The sequence below is a fragment of the Wolffia australiana genome, chromosome 8 (assembly GCF_029677425.1).
Source record: "Wolffia australiana isolate 7733 chromosome 8, ASM2967742v1".
Lineage (NCBI taxonomy): Eukaryota > Viridiplantae > Streptophyta > Magnoliopsida > Alismatales > Araceae > Wolffia > Wolffia australiana.
Window position 1 is genome coordinate 1,503,392 of NC_135842.1, and position 19,393 is coordinate 1,522,784.

At 43.8% G+C, this 19,393-nt stretch overlaps 2 protein-coding genes across 3 annotated transcripts; both read left to right on the top strand.

The window, feature by feature from the left end:
* The first annotated feature begins 962 nt into the window (after positions 1 to 962).
* On the top strand, positions 963 to 18,302 carry LOC144706465 (Tetratricopeptide repeat (TPR)-like superfamily protein). Of its 2 annotated transcripts, none has more exons than XM_078579430.1 (13): positions 963 to 1,612; positions 1,702 to 1,789; positions 2,777 to 2,981; positions 3,733 to 3,840; positions 11,356 to 11,520; positions 11,640 to 12,209; positions 13,115 to 13,180; positions 14,161 to 14,241; positions 14,345 to 14,442; positions 14,684 to 14,888; positions 15,577 to 15,637; positions 16,395 to 16,683; positions 18,191 to 18,302. In XM_078579430.1, the coding sequence occupies exons 1-13, from the start codon at positions 1,012 to 1,014 to the stop codon at positions 18,285 to 18,287; spliced, it is 2,634 nt and encodes an 877-aa protein (XP_078435556.1). In that variant the 5' UTR covers positions 963 to 1,011; the 3' UTR covers positions 18,288 to 18,302. The 2 variants fall into 2 exon arrangements, with proteins under 2 accessions (XP_078435556.1, XP_078435557.1); XM_078579431.1 differs by lacking the exon at positions 18,191 to 18,302 and adding an exon at positions 16,797 to 16,875.
* On the top strand, positions 4,894 to 7,340 carry LOC144707095 (uncharacterized). The gene is made up of 2 exons (XM_078580217.1): positions 4,894 to 5,949; positions 6,311 to 7,340. Exons 1-2 carry the CDS (start codon positions 4,938 to 4,940, stop codon positions 6,331 to 6,333), a joined length of 1,035 nt encoding a protein of 344 aa, XP_078436343.1. The 5' UTR covers positions 4,894 to 4,937; the 3' UTR covers positions 6,334 to 7,340.
* Positions 18,303 to 19,393: the final 1,091 nt, after the last annotated feature.

A 19,393-nucleotide genomic window follows, 5' to 3' on the forward strand; every position in this document is an offset into this window, starting at 1 on the left:
TTTGGTATTGCAGTTCTTAATTAAATTGACGTCTTGTTCCTTTAAGCAGGAATAAGCAAGAAAAAATCTAATGTCTAAATGGGAAAAAATATATAAACAAAAACTCCTAAAAACTAAAATATCCCTCATCAGCGAAAGAAATATTAGGTTAAGTACACATTTGTCTTCAAATAAGATATTTGTTTTGTTATGCTGAGTTCCCATGTAACCAAACATAATATTTAGAGGCAAATGGGGCATGTTTTATGTAAAAAATGGAAAGATAGACATCTGATGAATAAATAAACAAATGACAATCATTTCGAATGAAGAAAACACAAAATTTCCCGTTCAATGATAAATGATCAGGCTGCAACAAAGAGAAATGTAAATGTTACGAAAAACAATATTCAACATAGCTTGAGTGTTTTTGTTTCTCTGCAAATATTTTTGTATTGCACTCTAAAATCATAATATTCAAAATTTTTAATAATCAAAGTTACATAGAAAATTGATTATCTAAGTGATAGATGTTCTTGTGAAAGTTACTACTTTCTTTATCCAAATGCCAAATTATTGCGCCATGGATAACAAAAAGATTGATTTTGTGGGGGTTTAATTGCTAATCTTAACTTCGGTACTTCAAATTAATTCGAATATGTGCATGAAAGAGTCCAATAATAGATTTTGATTTTCCAGTATGTATACTTTTATTTGCTGTAAATGCAATTTAATTTTAGAAGATAGATAGAGAAATATAGGTAATAGATATATATATATATATAGATATAGGTAGAGAGAGAGGAGAGGGAGGAGTTATACGTAGAGATAGAGGAAATAGAGGGAGAGATAGAGATAGAGATAGAGATAAAGAGAGGGATATATATAATATAATATATATATATAGATTTCTGATGGATGAGGCTATTTCGAGCAAATATACCGAATTCAGTAAAGTGGGTGTTCAAGGCTATATAAGAACACTACATCAGTGTGCGGAGAGGGAGAAGAAGAGCGGGTGGCCAAGAGAGCATGAGAGAGGTGGAGGTTATCGTCGGGACTTCCCCTCTACTCTCCCATCATCAGCCCTCCCACTTCGCCCATCTCTGCAATGCCCCGATTCTTCTCCAACAGTGGAGAAAACCCTCGAAATCTGCTTTGAAATTGCCCCCAAATCTCGCCATTCGAGGCTCTTCCTTGGCGGGTACTCGCCAGAATTCCGTTTTCACCTCAAATCCCTCATCTTTACCTCCATCGGAGTCGGGAGACGCGAAAAAGAGCAGTTTGCTGAAGTACTATGCCGCACTTGCTTCGAAGCTTGTGGGAAACGGCAGACTGCAGGACTTTCTCATGATCGCGGAGAGCATTCTGGCATCAGATGCTGTTTCCGCCGGGCAATCGCTGTTTGTTGCTCGGTTGAACACCAGATTGATCTCTAGAGGGCTTTCAGCGATTCTCCGAAGAGGAGAGCTCAATGAAGTAATTGAATTTATGGGGAATGTTGACAAATTGGGTATTCGGCCGTCTGCCTTGTTCGATAATGTGGCTGCTGAGGATCTTGCAGTTCAGTGCCGGGAGTTGATTCATGAAGGCAGATTGGCGGAGTTCGTTAATTTGATGGAGATTCTTGCTGGTTGGTTTATAAACAAAGCTGTAGTGTCATTTATAGGTATTTATTGTCTTGCATTGTCTGATGAACTAAGTTGTTGGGTTGAATTTCAGGATTCCAGTTCTATATCAAGCGTATCGTGGATCCGATTCAGGTGATCAAGATGTTTGTCAATAATCGCGATCCGGATACGGCTGTTAGGTACAAGTCTAAACGCACGACCTGTACTTTTATGCAATGCACTTGTTACGGCTTCAATTTCTTTCTTCGTGCTGGAAAGATGCTTGGAATTTTCTTCGCTCTTGTAATTATCATGTTTATGCTCATATTGGGGAATTTTATCATTCTTGTATCGTTTCTTACTAATTCATGCCCTAAAGTTGACTTTATAAAATTGATTATACGACCCTCTTTCGCCGTAGCTGGAGAATAACAACAAGGGGTGTCATTATCAGTTTAATACTCTAATAAACTAATAGTTCAAAAAAAAAAAAAAACTCTAATAAACTAAAATTATGTTATTCTTTTGAACTTCGTATCCCTGTTTGATAATTAGAGTGGACGATACTTGCAGAAAGGGAATTTATTTGCCTTAATGAAGAAAACCTTGTGAAAAGGTTAAGAGTGGCGAGTTAACTCGACGTGTTTTAGATTCACAGATTGAATGAATGATGATGAAAATTGGTTGGGAATACTTTGTCGGCATTTTAACACCAGAGGGGACGTTGTTGCGATGGATTATTGGACAAACATTTCAAAGAAGAATAATTATGCGAGGGCTTTAAGCTGTTTGCCGATTAGCGTCTACTTTGCAATGATGATGATATACTCATTGATTACGTGATCAATTGAAGTCTGATAAAAGAACTAAAACTTTATGGCCGTGTATGTCAAGTCAAATTCCAAACCTGGCATGGTCAGGTCTGAAGACGGAAATAAAGATCGGTTCAGTGCGTGAAGTGGTTTGAGAGGGTTATAGAAATTTATTTTTGACATAAGTCTCTATTAGCAAAGGGGGGGAATATTGAGATGACTCTTTCATTCGCCCATGTTGCCCATTTATTCATCTTTTATTTCTGTGCTTGAATCTGTGATGAAGTAATCAATTTTGTTTTAAAGCTTCTATACTTTTTACTCTAACAACGATGCTGGTCTCTCAGTTGCAACTCGTTTTGGCAATTTTTTCAGGTATGCCGGTGTTCTCCCGCAATCACAACTCTTGTTCTGCATCATCATCCAAGAATTTGGAAAGAAAAAAGACTTATCTTCTGCTTTAAGTGCATTTGAAGCAGTGAAACAAAAATCAGGGGGATTTAACATGTTTGTTTGCCGTACTATAATTGATGTTTGTGGCATTTGTGGTGACTGTATGAGATCAAGATCTCTTCTGAAGGTAATGGGCTTCTAGTCGTTTCATATATTTCTCGTTTTATTCACACTCTACATGAAATCCGTTTGATTCATGATTAAAGTTTGTGGTCTGCTAAAAATGTAGGATGCTGTAGAAAGTACTGGATTATCGACACACGGAAATGATCTATTTTCATTCTAAATAAACATCATGTGCTTCCACTCCTCTGCATGGCCTTAGAAGCTTCATAATAAGAGAAGAGGCGAACTAGTTGCAAAAGTTTCTGGAATAAGTGTCCATATTTTTTAAACTTATTAAGTTATCCTGCCTTGGCTTCCCGTTGAGTTTATAAGCAGAAAAAATTATGTCTGTATCCATTTCGATAGCGGAAAACTTTGTAGAAAGGATAATTCACCTAGCTCCAGCCCTAGTCTTATGTTTCATCATGTACTGTGAATTTGTTAATCTTGGTGTAAGGCATCTCAGATCGAAGTAGATACACATAAAGAAAATGAGCGTTGGTCCCTTGTTCAAATCAGGAGACAGGCCTCCTGAATAATTATATTTTTTCATGAATAATACATGCCCGGAGTTTTGAAAAATGCTGATGTTCTGGGCTGAAGTTCGTTGAGGAAAGTCTTTGGATAAAAATACTACCGAAAACAATGAGAAAAATTAGTTAAATTTTAGTTATATGGTGCGCTTCGTCATATGTACGATGTGATTTACATTATTTTTTCTGTCTTGGGGTAATTTGTTTGAATCTTATTCTATGTTTGGTCATTTATTGCAGGAATTTCTTGCTCAGAAGCTAATCCCAAATACTCATGTTTTTAACAGCCTTATGAACGTGAATGCCCATGACTTGAGTTACACCTTCTATGTTTACAGAAAAATGCAAGTAATGCTATCACTTCCCCCCTCCTATTTGCATAGGTAGGTTTAGTATCTTTCATATACTGCTACTTGATATCGTTACGAATTCAAAAGACGCATGATACATTATTCGTCATTTCCGAATCCTTTTATCCATATGATTAGGTCAATGTTCGCTGAAATATGATCTAAGAGTTAATCATATTTTTTCCTTGTTTTCAAATAATAATGTGATTTGGGGGCTCTATTGTTATGTTTTTAGTTTCAATTCGTTGAAATTCTCTTATCACTCATAATACTACTCATGATCATTTGTGATAAAAAATCTACTTTTCATTCCATACAATTTTTGTGTTTGCATTGGGAGGTTCAACATCAATAATTTTTGAAGTTACAAATTTTTCAAATGCAGGGTTAAAAAGTATCTCATTAATTTGTTAGGAGGCTTTTATGTAAAAGTGAGACAACCTGCTTGCCTCTTTAAAATAGACAGAACATGTTAGTGATAGACTATCCCTCATGGGCTAATGGGCCCTATTCTATAAGCCCATTAGCCCTATTATCCTCTCTCCCTCTTAGGGTACATATACCCTCACATGTACTCTGCTCAAGTCATGTCATTATCTTCTCCTTCTCTTCCCCAACATGGTATCAGAGCTCTAGAGCTCCTTCCCTAGGGTTTGACATCGCCCACCTACAGCCGCCGCGCACGCACAGCAGCCGCAGCCCGCAGCCGCCGCGCACGCACAGCAGCCGCAGCCCGCAGCCGCCGCGCACGCACAGCAGCCGCAGCCCGCAGCCGCCGCGCACGCACAGCAGCCGCAGCCCGCAGCCGCCGCGCACGCACAGCAGCCGCAGCCCGCAGCCGCAGCGCACGCACAGCAGCCTCAGCCGCAGCCGCCAAGACGCGACAGCAGCCGCAGCCCGCAGCCGCCAAGACGCACAGCAGCCGCAGCCGCAGCCGCCGCAAGACGCACAGCAGCTGCAGCCCGCAGCGCCGCCAAGACGCGCAGCAGCCGCAGCCCGCAGCCGCCAAGACGCACAGCAGCCGCAGCCTGCAGCCGCAGCGCACGCACAGCAGCCGCAGCCGCAGCACTACCGTAGCAACGCCGTAACAGCACCATGCCGTTCACTGAGACCGACTTCCTGGAGAAGCCACTGTCCTACAAGGTGGCTCATCCGCTTCCGTTGGTCCCCGAGACGACACTCTTACGGGGCCCGAATCTACTCCCGTGGATGCGCTTCGTCGAGACCACCTTGAAGGCGCGCCAGCTCTTCAAGCATTGCACTGAAGACCCCCTTACCATCGACCACCCACATTATGCAGCGTGGGACGTTGAGGACCAGTTCATCCTCGGCTGGATGTATGCGTACACCCTGGCTCCAGATTTCCGCGACCGTCTTCCGCATCAGAAAACAGTGAAAGGTTTCTGGGATCAGGTGCGCTCTTTCTGTGGCCGGGAAAGCGACTGGTGGCGTCTTTATTCCCTTGCAAGTCAGGCCGGCAATCTCCGTCAGGGGTCGTTGACGATCTCTGAATATGCACTTGCCCACAAGAAAATGTGGGATGAAGTGGATTACTACCTACCGCCCGATGATCCGACGCCCAAGATGTTCCAGAATGTGCTTCTTCTGCGGATCATGGGCTTCCTCAATGGCCTGAACCGCGAGTATGATGACGTACGTCGTCGTGCCTTGCACCGCAAGGAAGGTCCTCCTGCCCTTGAGGAGTTGGTGAAGGAGCTTCAAGAAGAGGAAAGCCACTTCCTCCTCCATGGGACTCCCTCCTCCGGCCCCCCGGGTGAGTCGACCGCACTACTTTCTGCACTCCCTTCAGGCGGCAAGGCACCGTCGCTCCTCCCTACGCCCACCTCCGCCGCTCCTCCAGCTGGGACGACGATTTGCTCATATTGCGGCAAACCGGGCCACGGGAAGAACAAGTGCAAGAAGCGCCTGAATGACTGGCGAAAGAAGAAAGAGGCCACAGAAGGCAAGGCCATGGTGGCCCATTCTGATTCCTCCTCCGCCAGCCCCTCCGCAGTGACTATGGACCAGCTTCAGGCAGATTTGGCCCGCCTCCGTGACCAGATGGCTGCCCTGCAGAATCCGTCCACGGCCTACTTCGGCGGCTTTGGTGCGTCTTCCCTTCCTTCATCTTCAGATGCATGGTACTGTGGCCATACGGCCTTCCACTCACCTGTCGTCTCCGATACGACGTGGGTCCTTGATTCGGGGGCTACCGAACACATGACCCCGAGCAATGCCCGGTTTGTATCATATGAGCGGCATCGTGGTGGCCGCACTGTCCTCACGGCCGGGGGTGGACGTCTCCGTGTGGCCGGAATCGGGGCAGTCTATGTGGACGGCCTCGTGTGGTCCACAACGTTCTCCATGTCCCTGACCTGCGGGCCGTGCTTATGTCTCCGCAGCGCTTAGTTGATGCTATCTCCTGCTCCTTCCACCTACAACCTGACGGCATGTTTCTGTCTGACAAGGTGGGCCGGACTACACCGATTAGGCGGGAGAACGGACTGCTGATGCTGGACGATGGAGGCCGCTCCCAGTGCTTCATGGTGCACCGGACTCTTCTCTCGGTGGCTGAGCAGCGTCGGGGACGCCTTCTGATGGAGCATCAGCGACTTGGACACCCACCTTTCTCCACTTTACAGCGTTTTTTTCCCGCGTTGTGTTCGGGCGTGGACCTTAAGACTATGCTTTGTGAACCTTGTCAGTTAGCCAAGCACCGCAGATGCTCCTTTACTTCATCCTCGTCTCACACATCGACCCCGCTGTTCCGAGTCCACAGTGATGTTTGGGGGCCGGCACCGCAGATCAGTCTGAAAGGGCACCGCTACTTTCTACTCTTTGTGGACGAAGCTACCCGCTATACGTGGGTCTACCTCCTGACTGCGAAGTCGGAGGTTGCGCAGAATGTTCGACACTTTTGCGCCATGGTACAGACACAGTTTGGTCGAGGCATCCAGCGTTTTCGTTCCGACAATGCTCGGGACTTCTTCAACGCTGACCTCGCCTCCTTCTTTGCCGACCGAGGCATCCTCCACGAGTCCTCTTGTGTGGCCACGCCCGAGCAGAATGGCATGGCTGAACGTCGCATCGGCTATGTTACCTCGACGACGCGGACATTGCTCTTGGACTCCAAGGCGCCGGGGCGTTATTGGGGAGAGGCGGTTTTGACGAGTACTCACCTCGTTAACCGTATCCCCACCCCACTCCTGGAGTTCTCCAGCCCCTTGGACCGGATGACTGTGGCATTCCCGAATGCTTCTTTGCGGACGGGACTCTTGCCTCGTATCTACGGCTGCACCACCTACATCCATGATACTTCTCCCACACGCACGAAGTTTGATGCACGCGCACTCCGGTGTGTGTTTGTGGGTTACTCTTCCCTCCAAAAAGGGTACCGGTGCTATCATCCGCCTTCTCGGCGGTTCTTCATCTCGGCAAACGTCACCTTTGCCGAGCATGAACCCTATTTTGGGGACTACTCTACCTCATCACGCCTTCCGCTGGATGAGGCTCCCTCGGCCCCCCCCCCCTGGGGCCCAGTCCGATCGTGGAGTCCACCACTCCCACTCCACCCTCCTCACTTCCGGATCTTTCTCCCCTTGATTCATCTTCCTCACTTCCTCCTGCGGGGTCCTTGGACATGTCCTCTACCTCTTCTTCGTTACCTGCCCTTCCCCCTTCGGCAGCTCTCCCTCTCCCATTGGTCTCCGTTCCTCCTTCCGGCCCCCCATCCTTGTCAAACCCCGGTGCATCACCCTCCTCCTCTCTCGGTGACCAACCCTCGTCACCCCCTCCTCCCGGTCTACCCTCGCCCTCCGGTGAGTCTCCTACGACTCCCGGTATGTCGTCTACTGCTCCTCCCGGGAGTCCCCATTGCTTCCGCTCCTTCTCCTGTCGATGGTGACGATCAGTTGGGGTGGCCTATTGCTCTACGGAAAGGGGTCCGTCAGTGCACTAAGGCCCCCCTCTACCCTCTCTCTCATTACCTCTCCTTTGACCGGCTGAGTCCTCCCTACCGGTTGTTCCTCACCCGCATCGAGTCGGATCCCGTTCCTCGACGCTTAGCCGATGCTATCGCTTCTCCCCATTGGAAAGCGGCGATGGACGAGGAGATGCAGTCTCTCCTCAAGAACCACACGTGGGATGTCGTTCCACTACCTCCGGGCAAGAGGGTAGTGGACTGCAAGTGGATTCATGCCAAGAAGCATCATGCGGACGGTACTCTCGAACGCCTCAAGTCTCGGCTTGTGGCTCGGGGGTTCACTCAGTCCTATGGCGTGGACTACTTCGAGACGTTCTCTCCCGTGGCGAAGATGGAGACTGTCCGGCTTCTTCTGGCGCTTGCAGCGCACTTCCACTGGGCCATCCGCCAGTTCGACGTCAAGAACGCCTTCTTGCACGGCGACTTGACGGAGGAGGTGTACATGCAGCAACCCCCGGGCTACTCACTCGGCCCCCCTGGTCACGTGTGCCGACTGCGGAAGTCCCTCTATGGACTCAAGCAGTCCCCGCGCATGTGGTTTGGGAGGTTCTCCTCTGTTCTGAAGACCGAAGGGTACACTCAGAGCAATGGAGATGCCTCTCTCTTCTTCCGTCACCGCCCGAACGGTGTCTCCATTCTTGCCGTGCCGTCGACGACATCCTTATCACGGGATCTGATGCTGCCGAAGCTGTCCGCCTCAGCACTGCCTTGGCTAAGGAGTTTGAGATCAAGGCCCTCGGCCTTCTTCGCTACTTCCTTGGTCTTGAGGTAGCCTACTCCCCCCGTGGGATCTTCGTCTCGCAGCAGAAATACGCCGTCGACTTACTGGCACTGACAGGGATGACAGATTGTGCGCCGGTGAGCACTCCCATTGATCCCAACGTGAAGTTGGGCAAAGGGGAGGATTCGCCGCTGACGAATTCCCACCGTATCAGCAGCTGGTGGGAAGCTCCTCTACTTGACGACACTGCCCGACATCGCCGCCGTCAACCTGCTCAGTCAGTTTATGCACTCCCCACGGGAGATTCACCATCAGGCTGCCCACCGGGTCCTTGCGTACCTGAAGGGCTGCCCCGGAAAGGGCCTGCTCTTCCCTCGCAGCACTGACCAGACAGTGAAAGTCTACACTGATGCTGACTTTGCCGGCTCCGTTGTGGATCATCGGTCTACCACGGGATACTGCACGTTTGTTTTTGGCAGCCTCGTCAGCTGGAAAAGTAGCAAGCAGGACAAAGTCTCCCGCTCTAGCGCCGAAGCTGAGTACCGCGCACTCGCCGATGGGGCCTCTGAGGGCCAGTGGATTTACGGCATCCTTCACGATCTTCACGTGGAGTATGCTGGCCCGATTCACTTCTTCTGCGACAACAAGTCGACGATCGCATTGGCCAAGAACCCTGGACAACAGGGCCGCATCAAGCACATGGAGCGCAACCGCTACTTCTTCAAGGAGCGAGTTGACGAAGGAATCTTTGACCTGGACTTTGTTGCATCCGCCGACCAGGCAGCGGACGTCCTTACCAAGGGACTCTCCCGCCCTCTTCTTCAACGTGCCGTCTCCAAGCTCGGTATGGAAGATATCCATACTTCGCTTGCGGGGGGGTGTTAGTGATAGACTATCCCTCATGGGCTAATGGGCCCTATTCTATAAGCCCATTAGCCCTATTATCCTCTCTCCCTCTTAGGGTACATATACCCTCACATGTACTCTGCTCAAGTCATGTCATTATCTTCTCCTTCTCTTCCCCAACAGAACATGAATGACATCGAGCATTCTACTGAATTTTAGGGTTTCATTCCCTTGCTCCCAGTACTGTGGGCTCCTCCCGTCACCCTGCCTCCTCTCTCCCTTTTATCCAATCAGTTGAGAGCTCACAAAAATCCTTGTGGTCTACTAGGTTATTACTCTGGATAAAGAATAATATCAAAATAGTTGAACGTGGGTATTATAATTTAGGCTTGGACTGTAGCTCTTCGCAAACGAGAGGCTCTAATATCTCCAGGTAACGTTGAAAAAATTGTTCCTTATTTTAGTTGAGCAGAGGCGCTAGTGGCTAGAATAAAAGAGGTAAAATAGTGTTTTAAACCCCACAGACTGAATATTGAGTGCGTCCGATATTTTCCTAAAATGTGTTAGATATTATCCTGAAATAATTTTTTTGGGGACAGAATGATTTGGTCCCAACTAAGTCTTATCATATTGAGAGGAGGCGCAGAAACAGTGGCTCACATGAGAGTTTCACGCACCGAGAGTTTAAACGCCTGAAGCAGGAAGACCAACGGCAATAAATAAGAGAGCTCATTATGGAGGAGGGACTTCAGGACTTCTTACAAAAAAAGGTTGTTGGAGCTCCAAGGGGAAAATCATCCTGCTCAGATCTCCGAGTGAGAAGCTGATTCGCCTGATCTCGACTCTACTAGGAGTCATCAATCCTATACTCCCTGTCCTACCGTTCTTTTTTTTTGAAAACGATTAGGATTAATAGCACTGTCCTACCAGACTCAAGTTCTTGGCTGCCCTTCTAAAGGGAAGGCATCCCTATTTAAAGGAAATACACAATGACCGAATGATTAAAATGCTCTTGTGAACTAACATTAGATAGGATGAGGATCATATCAGATACTTTTGACTGTCTGAGAGGAGGATATGTCCAGATCGACCTATATCTGTTATTGTCAGATCTTCTTCTCCTCAAACAGGTGGACGACATAGTAGCAGAAAGTCGCACTCCTAGGGTTTTTCACAGAACAAAGAGCCACTTAACTAATGGTCAGCCCCTTCTTTTATGGCGTGTCAAAGTGGGTCCAATAAAATGGGCCGAGTGTGCAAACAAAAAAGATTTCTTTTATTACAAGAAATTAATAAAAAATATAACATGGTGATGAGGCTATCTGTCTGAAAGTTATCGTCTATCATTCTTTCATTTCTCAGTTCATCTCTACGGTGTGAACTCTTTGGTCCTGATTCTTGAAGTGGATTCCTGTTTCCTCTCATTGGTGAAGTAAGATTACAGCGTTGACTAGGTTACGTACCGTAATTTCAGAGCAACGTAACAGATTGTTGAAATTTTAAGCTAAATTACTGACATTTTTTCTCTGACAAGTATGTACTTTAAATTTTGCTCTTATAGCGTGTTTCAAACAGGCAGATCTCAAAATTTTGATTTTTTTTGAAAACACAAAAAAATTGATATTCCTGTATCTAAGAGTTTAAAATCAGATTCTAGTTGTTTTCAAAAAATAAAATCACATTCTAGCAATAGTATGTTTGAGCTAGTGACTAAAATTTCAGAGTTATGTTTGATTTTATCCAAGTTTGTGCCCTAGTTCTCATTTTTTATTCATTAAAAATTAAAATTGGACTTCGCATACGCTTGCATTGCAATCCAGTAAACCTTTTTCTTCATTTTCATTACGATCTAGTAAGCTCAGACACTCTATCTCTTTCAGTATCCATCCTCTTGATATTTCGTCAATTGCTTTATCGGATCATCCAATACATTTTAATCTGATTCCGTGTCTTTTACCTTCCAGAGCCTGAAAGTCAAGTTAGATATTACTTCCTACAACATACTATTGAAAGCATGCTGCCTATCCAAGAGAGTTGACCTGGCTCAGGACATTTATTTGGAAATGAAATGCGTCAAGTCTGCAGGAAATGTTGAACTGGATGTTATTACGTATAGCACGATGATTAAGGTGACAACAGATATCTCACAGAAACTCTTGAGCTTTATCCTAGAATTGAGTTTGTTGTTAAACCTCTAGATTTTTTGTGGCTACCCGAATATATTTTCAAAATCCCAGTAATATTGCAGGCTTTCGCTGATGCAAAAATGTGGGAAATGGCCTTGAAGATTAAGGAAGATATGCTTCTGGCTGGTGTCAACCCCAATGTTGTGACATGGTCCTCGTTAATCAGTGCTTGTGCCAATGCAGGCCTGGTCGATCAAGCCATTCGAGTGTTCGAAGAAATGCTTTCACGTGGCTGTGAACCCAATTCACAGTGCTGCAACATTCTTCTACACGCCTTTGTCAAGGCGTGTCAGTATGACAGAGCCTTCCGTTTTTATCGTTCCTGGAAATTAAATGGTTTTAAAGTACGTTGCAACCCTGCCGATAGGAATGCTGCTGAAGATTTAGACTCCACACCCTCTTCAGATGTGAGCTTATCTGATGATCAAATTGAGGGCCAAACAAAAATAGTGCCTTTCAGACCAACAACAGCGACATTCAACGTCCTAATGAAGGCCTGTGGTACCGATTATCACCATGTCAAGGATCTTATGAATGAAATGAAAGAGATGGGTCTCTCTCCAAATCGCATAAGTTGGTCTGTTCTCATTGATATGTGTGGGAGCTCCTGTAATATGAGTGGTGCTCTTCAGGTATGAAGTGTCTTGATGTTAAATGACCTATTTAGCAGAGGCTGTTTGTTCTTATACTCTCCTTTTCCTTGCTTATCTCATCTTAAATGATTGCCGATTTATGATTGAATCTAGGGAAATTTTCAAATTTTTGACACGGATGTTGGAGAGAAAACATCATAAATTCACTTGTTACCCATGTCTCTAATCGTGAGATTCAGTTTTATTTTAAAATACGACCTCTCATTTGCAAATAACTTTATTCTACTCTATATTCGATATTTAGAGGACTAAGATAGTTAATGCAAATATGGTGATTTATGTCATTACATCGGTCGTGCTGATATATATACGAAGAAATCATAGTTATTTTCGTTCAATTTTCCGTCAAACAAACTCAGGGTTGCGTCAGTTCTGCTCTATGTGCTAGATTGTGATTGAAGGATCCCACAAGGGAACCTATCAGTAGGATGATCAAGAGAAAGAAGAAGAGAACAAAGATAGGATGGCGGTCCTCAACACTGCTGGATGCAGCAGAGTGAATCCCAGAGAGATGCAGCTCTGGAACCTCAGTTCACAACCAGAAACTTGATAATCCTTCCCTAAACATCCTTACAAGATCTATATAGTGTGTCTAAAGAGAGATAACTTGAGGACATCTGGCTGGGCCTGGCCCGATGGCTAGATGGTCCCACTCTGATGGGTCTGAGGGTGCTCCCATGCCTCTGTGACGATACGTCCTCCAGAAGATCTTATCAGATTGTTCTACCACCCTTGGGCTATTTAATTACTACATTTTTTTACACTCCCCACTAAACTAGTTAGCCAAGTATGATCAATTGTTGACTACTTTTTTATTGACTGATCATCCCGTTATTTTATTTTACTTATTTGAAATAGAGATAACATTTCCTCTCCTATCACAGGCCTTCAAAACAATGCGCAGTGTTGGAATTAAGCCAGATGTTGTTGCATATACAGCTGCCATTAAGGTTTTTGATATTCCCTAGAGCTTAATATTTATAGAGATTTTGTTAAGCATTGGTCATGATGCTTTAAAATTTTGGTGTTTGTTGCTTATCGAGCTTTGAGGCACTGCAGACAGCATTTCCGATGGTTTATTTTCTCAATTCTTTAGATGGCATAGATTTGATCACAAAGGTAGAGAATGGTAACCGCTATGAAAAAAGAAAAATATAACCTTAAAATGGTAACCGCATATGAAAAAGAAAAAGTATAACCTTAAAATGATTTGTTTGGGCTGAATGCAGGATATCGATAATTTTCCCAATTTATTTTTCCATCTCGTTCCTCTTTTCCTCTAATAGTGCGTGGTTTTTGATACAAACTTTGTGATAAGGATATTCGATTCAATCCTAATGATGTTTTTGGGGTTTGAATCCTTGAAACCTTTATTATTTATATCCACAAATGATATTACGAGATAAAATTTTCTTTCAACCCTTGCACTTTGAAAGGATCGGTTGTCCGTATGAATGCAAAATAAAAGCCTTGGAAAGATCAGGGATGGCCGGCTGTGTGTTTTCAGGAAGATGAGGAGAAACGTCACTTATCATTATTTCTCCATCTAATCATTGTTCACCTAAAGAGAACCTTGACCGAATGTATATGCATAATTTTGACAATCTATGGTTTTCAGCCGTGAAATGATTCCACAGACGCGTACTGCTCATTAACTTTGGAGTTACGTTCATGAACTTTTGAATCTGACTGTTCTATGGTGAATTAAAAATTAACTAATTAATGCTAAATGCCAAAACTGTGAGTGAGATTGCGTCATGTGATGTACTAAGTCAGTTTTATGCTACGTGACTGAAAATGCTGGCACACCCTCACATATGAATGGACTCGACGTTTATCTCTTGTTTTGTCTTTTGTGAAATATTTCAAGATTTTCTGGTAAATAATTTATTGTCCTCTTGATTTCACCGTCATCCGACTTTCTATGTAGGCATGCGTTTCAAGCAACAATCTAAAGATAGCTTATTCTTTATTCGAGGAAATGAAAAGATTCCAAATAACGCCCAATCTGGTTAGCAAAACTTTCTTTCCTTCATCTCCTTGCTAGCTTTTGTTTCACATCGGAAAACCCTTCTTTCAATTGATAAATTTTCTAAGATTATCGAAAATCTTAGGTGACTTACAACACTCTTCTCCGAGCTCGTACAAAATATGGCTCCTTGCATGATGTTCGGCAATGTCTCGCCATGTACAAGGAAATGCGTAGATCCGGGTAAGAACAAGGAACATATAATTATTTCCCAAGGGAACGATCTAAAATATTGGGAGAGTTTATTTTTAATCTCGGAGAGTGTCGGAAGCTATTTTCTTTTCTGTTTGACTGAGCAGGTTATCTTGTATTTCTATTTGAAAATTTTAGAAATTTGAACGCAATATCTAGCTTATCCCGTTGAGCTGGAAAATTCTCACTAAAGTCTGAGCAGAAATTAATTTTATATCAATTAATCATTCAGGTACAGCGCAAACGATCTTTTTCTGAAGGATCTTCTTGGAGAGTGGTGCGAAGGTGCCCTGAACTCTGCGGCTGGGAGCAGAGGTCTACTCCTTGACACAGGCGAAAGCAACAGTGCACAGAGCCCGTTCATTGAAAAGGTCGCCGTTCTCCTGCAGAAAGATGTCAGCGAGAACCAGGTGGTCGATCTCAGCGGCCTCACCAAGGTAAAACTTTCCTTCTATTATCTCATCGCTGAGTTTTGTTTTTCTTTTTCATTTTGGAGGAAAGAACATTTAATCGATGCATACTGGGAAGAGGGTAACATGTGCAATCGTTGTGGACAAATCAGGCCTTTTCTTGGGGATCAAATCAAATTACACCACCTGATGCCCAAAAAATCTTGTAGAAAAAGGGAATTTATTTCTTTTCCAAGGACGCCTCACAAAATTTCTGCATTACCTCGATAAAAGAGAAAGCAAGATTTCAAAAATCATGGTAAAGGAGCATGTAAATCTCTGAACCCAATCTATCTCTCCGCTGACAAACTGCTCCCTTGATGGATGGATGAATGGCTGAACTACAATTCCAGGACTTTAACTTTGAAAAGATCCAATCATGGCAGCCGAAACAACAAAAACATTTTCCGAAATATTTTCTCTTGGTCTCCACAATGTAGTTAATTTTCATCAGAGAATCAGCCTCTTCAATATCAATTTCAGGACACCTAAATTTTTCTCATCCGCAATGAATTCAAATTTCTGCGGTCATTTGACAGCTGGAGAATTCCTAAGTTGAAGACAGATTTTTCAGCAGCTTTTTATTGCTGTACTGCTGGGCTTGATTATTTCTGAGCTTTACCGAATATTTAACTTTTATTTGTTTACTTTTCTCTCGTGGCATAATTTGTCTCAGATTGAAGCACGGGTTGTGGTTCTTTCTGTGCTGAGGATGATCAAGGAGAGCTATGGGCCAGGTGACGAGTTTTACACGATCATTATCCAATCCTCCCCTAGGGTTAATCGTTTAGGTTGACAATGAAGAGCGGACGATGATTACGATTCGAATTCATCTTTCTTGTTGTCCTGTGTCCGAAACATCCCATGGCCAATTTGTCCTCACCTCATCCTCATTATCTCGCGATTCATCTTGCACGAGAAACAGATGACGAAAATGGGATGACGATAACGATGATGGGTTGAGAGTTACAATGAAAATTCATCTCAATCGGATGACAAATTCATTATCTCCTGTAATCATCAATCTCATCACGTGTCTTGCACCAAAAACAGATGAGGAAAATTTGGGGATGATGATAACAATGATGAGTGGTTGATTATGATGACAATTCATTATAATTAGATGAAAATCTCATTATCGCCTGTCATCATGTCTTGTCACCTGTCCAGTACTAAAACGGTGATGAATGGACAATGACGATGACTATGCATCATCACTGCCGCCGTCATATATCCAACTCATCAGAGGAAAAAGTCACCATCACCTCGGCATCATCGTTTCCTCGTACCCAAAATGGTTAAATTTGGGGTGACGATAAACAAAAAAGGAGAATTTTCCATCATCATTGTCGTTTCATCGCCTTGTCATCATCATCATTGTCCTTTCATTCATCTTGTACCGAAAATAGATGACAGAAATTTGGGGATGATCATAACGATGATGAATTTGCCCCTTATGAGAGCACACTGATATCTCCTGTCGGCGATCTTCAGGCCAGGCCATGGACGAGGATCTGATCATCACAGGGATCGGAGGCGAGATTCCAGGCCACGCACAGGGAGGATCCATCGTCAAGGATGCGATCATCAAGCTCTTGGAGGATGAACTGGGCCTGGAAGTCAGGCTCGGCCAAGGTAAGACCATGATGGGGACCACCAATCTCGACGTTTCCGAGATAAACCCCCTGGCTTCAGAGAAAGTCCCAGCCTTTCGGAGACCACGAGATCAGGGGATGCTGCGAGTTACGCGGGAGTCGTTGCAGCATTGGCTACAGAGCAGGCAGTAAGACTCCTTACTCATCCCTTCTCCTGCTGATCTTGTTTATTTTATACCTCTTTTGGTGAACTTTATAACCACTGATGAGGAATGATTCGTCTTCTGAAAAAAAACACTAGGTGGAACAACAAGAGAAAGATGATGTGATATCCTATACACTCCCAACTTTTAGATGAATGTTCTCGGATTTTTAACTTACCAAGGAGTTTAGTAGGATGTCTGATAAGAAGTCATCGTGTGTTGTTCATGGACTGAATGTATGGTCTTATTTATTGTGTACCTCTTTTAGTAAATGGTGAGACGATGGCCATCACCCGGAGAATGAATGGGAAAGAGCCTCGGTGTTGTATTTCTCATAGAAAAACCAATATCTAGATTGGGTTCTTGAGGGTTGGGTCCAGAGGACCATATAACACACATATATAGGAGTCTTGTGACAAATAATACAGACCATTCATGGGAAATAGTTTGTCTTTGATGTAAATCATAAGGAGGTAGAACTTATGGAAGAAGATGTTGTTTCTGTTGCACTCCGAGCTTATAAAATGAATTTTCCGAATTCTTAGCTTGTCAAGAAGGTCCGTGTGCTTTTTGTGGGCTGAAATTATGGTCTTTTATCTGTGTACCTTTTTTTGTAAATATTTGACCCTTAAGGAAGAATGATTCTCTTCAGTACAAACCATAGGACAGTAGAACAAAAGGAAGATAATGCCTTCTAAGGCGTCCCTAGTTTATGAATGAAAATTTTTCATCCGAAGCATGCCAATGTGATTTGTAGAGTAGTGAAATGGTATTTGAATTCATTCATGTTCTGATGACATGGAGTGCATATGATACATTCTCCAAATTTTCTTTCATGACATGACGACTGCCGTCAATGACTTTAGAGTCATGATATTATGGAGGATAGTGGTCAAGTCTATTAGCAGTTAGGTAGATGAGAATCGACTATAAGCAGCTCTATTACAAAAATTAGATTTTATTGTTCGCACGTTATCTGAAGCACCCTTTAAAATTGTTCAGCTCTACATTCCACATCAGACCTTAAGGAATGTTATTATATTTTGAATGTTTCCATCGATCAACGATTTGATCTGAACAGACTGAATCTTGAACAAGCTTTTAGATCGGTCAAACAAAATTTGTTCAATCGACTTCAATCAAAAATTTGTTCAAACTGTTCGAAAAAAATAGATCATTTCCGTAATAAAATGAAAATGTGTGAGATTGGCAATTAGTTTTTGAAAGACCAAGGTATGAGGAAACTCATACTTTCAAAAAATTATATTTAATGAGATATAGATAAAATTATGTTGAAATATTTTGAAAGACTAAGGTATGAGTTTGGAAGTAAGAATTATAAATCAGCCATTATTATGTAAATTATAGATATAAAGTTATTTTAAAAATATTTATGGAGTGCAATATGAGTTTGGATGAGAGAACTATAAATCAACATTATTAAAAAATATTACACAATTATGTAGATGAAATTATGTTGAAATGTTTGAAGGACCAAGAAGAAGAGACGTGACCGAGTCAGAGGATGTCCCCGACGCCACATGTTATGGGCGTCATCAAGCACGCCAATGGACAACGTCCCTGCTTGAGACCATGTGAATTCAGTGACCCAACGAGACAACGGGATGTGACCGAGTGAGAAGACGTCCCTGTTGGCACATGTCACCGACATCGTTGACCACGCTGATGGACGATGTCCCCATTTGAGACCGCATCAATACCATGATCCAAGAGACGATGTGACGTGATCAAGTGAGAGGACCTCCCCGACATCACATGTCAATTATGTCGTAGACCATGCGATGGACAACGTGCCCGCTTGAGACTACATCAATACTATGAGATGACATGACATGACCAATTGTGAGGACGTCCCCGACATCACATGTCAACGATGTTGTCGACCATGCGGATGGACAATCTCCATGCTTGAGACCATGTGAATACCGTGACCCAATGAGATGATGTGACCTGATAGAGTGAGAGGACATCCCCGACGTCGCATGTCGACGATGTCATCAAGCACACCGATGGACAACATCCCTATTTGAGACCACATCAGTACAATCCAACAATATAATGTGATGTGACGGAGTGAGAGGATGTCTGGGATATCCCTTTTTGAGATGGCATAGATACCGTGACCCAACAAGACAACATGATGTGTCTGAATGGGAGGATGTCCACGACGTCACATAAAATTGAACCATCTAATTAATGATAATGTGAATGATGAATAAAAGTTTGCTTTGCTTGTCAAAAGGGACATATTTTTCCATCTCCAAATTTATCGGTGAAACATCCCCTCGCAATCAGCCAACCCTATTCTCGTCTGTGGTCCCCTTGCTTCTTACTCCCTCACTGCACTATTTGGAGTCTGAAAATCTTCAATATAAAGATGAATTATTAATCTTAAAAAGGATTAAATCTGACTTACGAACAACTGGTTGCAGTTGTATAACTTGATAATGGTAGTTCAGTCCCATAAATATTTGTCAGTGGTAGTGTTTCATGTATGCCTCTTGGTTTTGTATGGCTGCATTACTTTCCACATTCAGACTGCATCTGTTTGTATGTGTTGACGACATGATCAGCGGATAACAATCTCTCTTTCAAGGCGGAAGTTGGCAAAACCGATAGAAACTCTTTGGCTAACATCGCCAATCGAGGGAACTGTCATTCGTCAGTCTCCTTC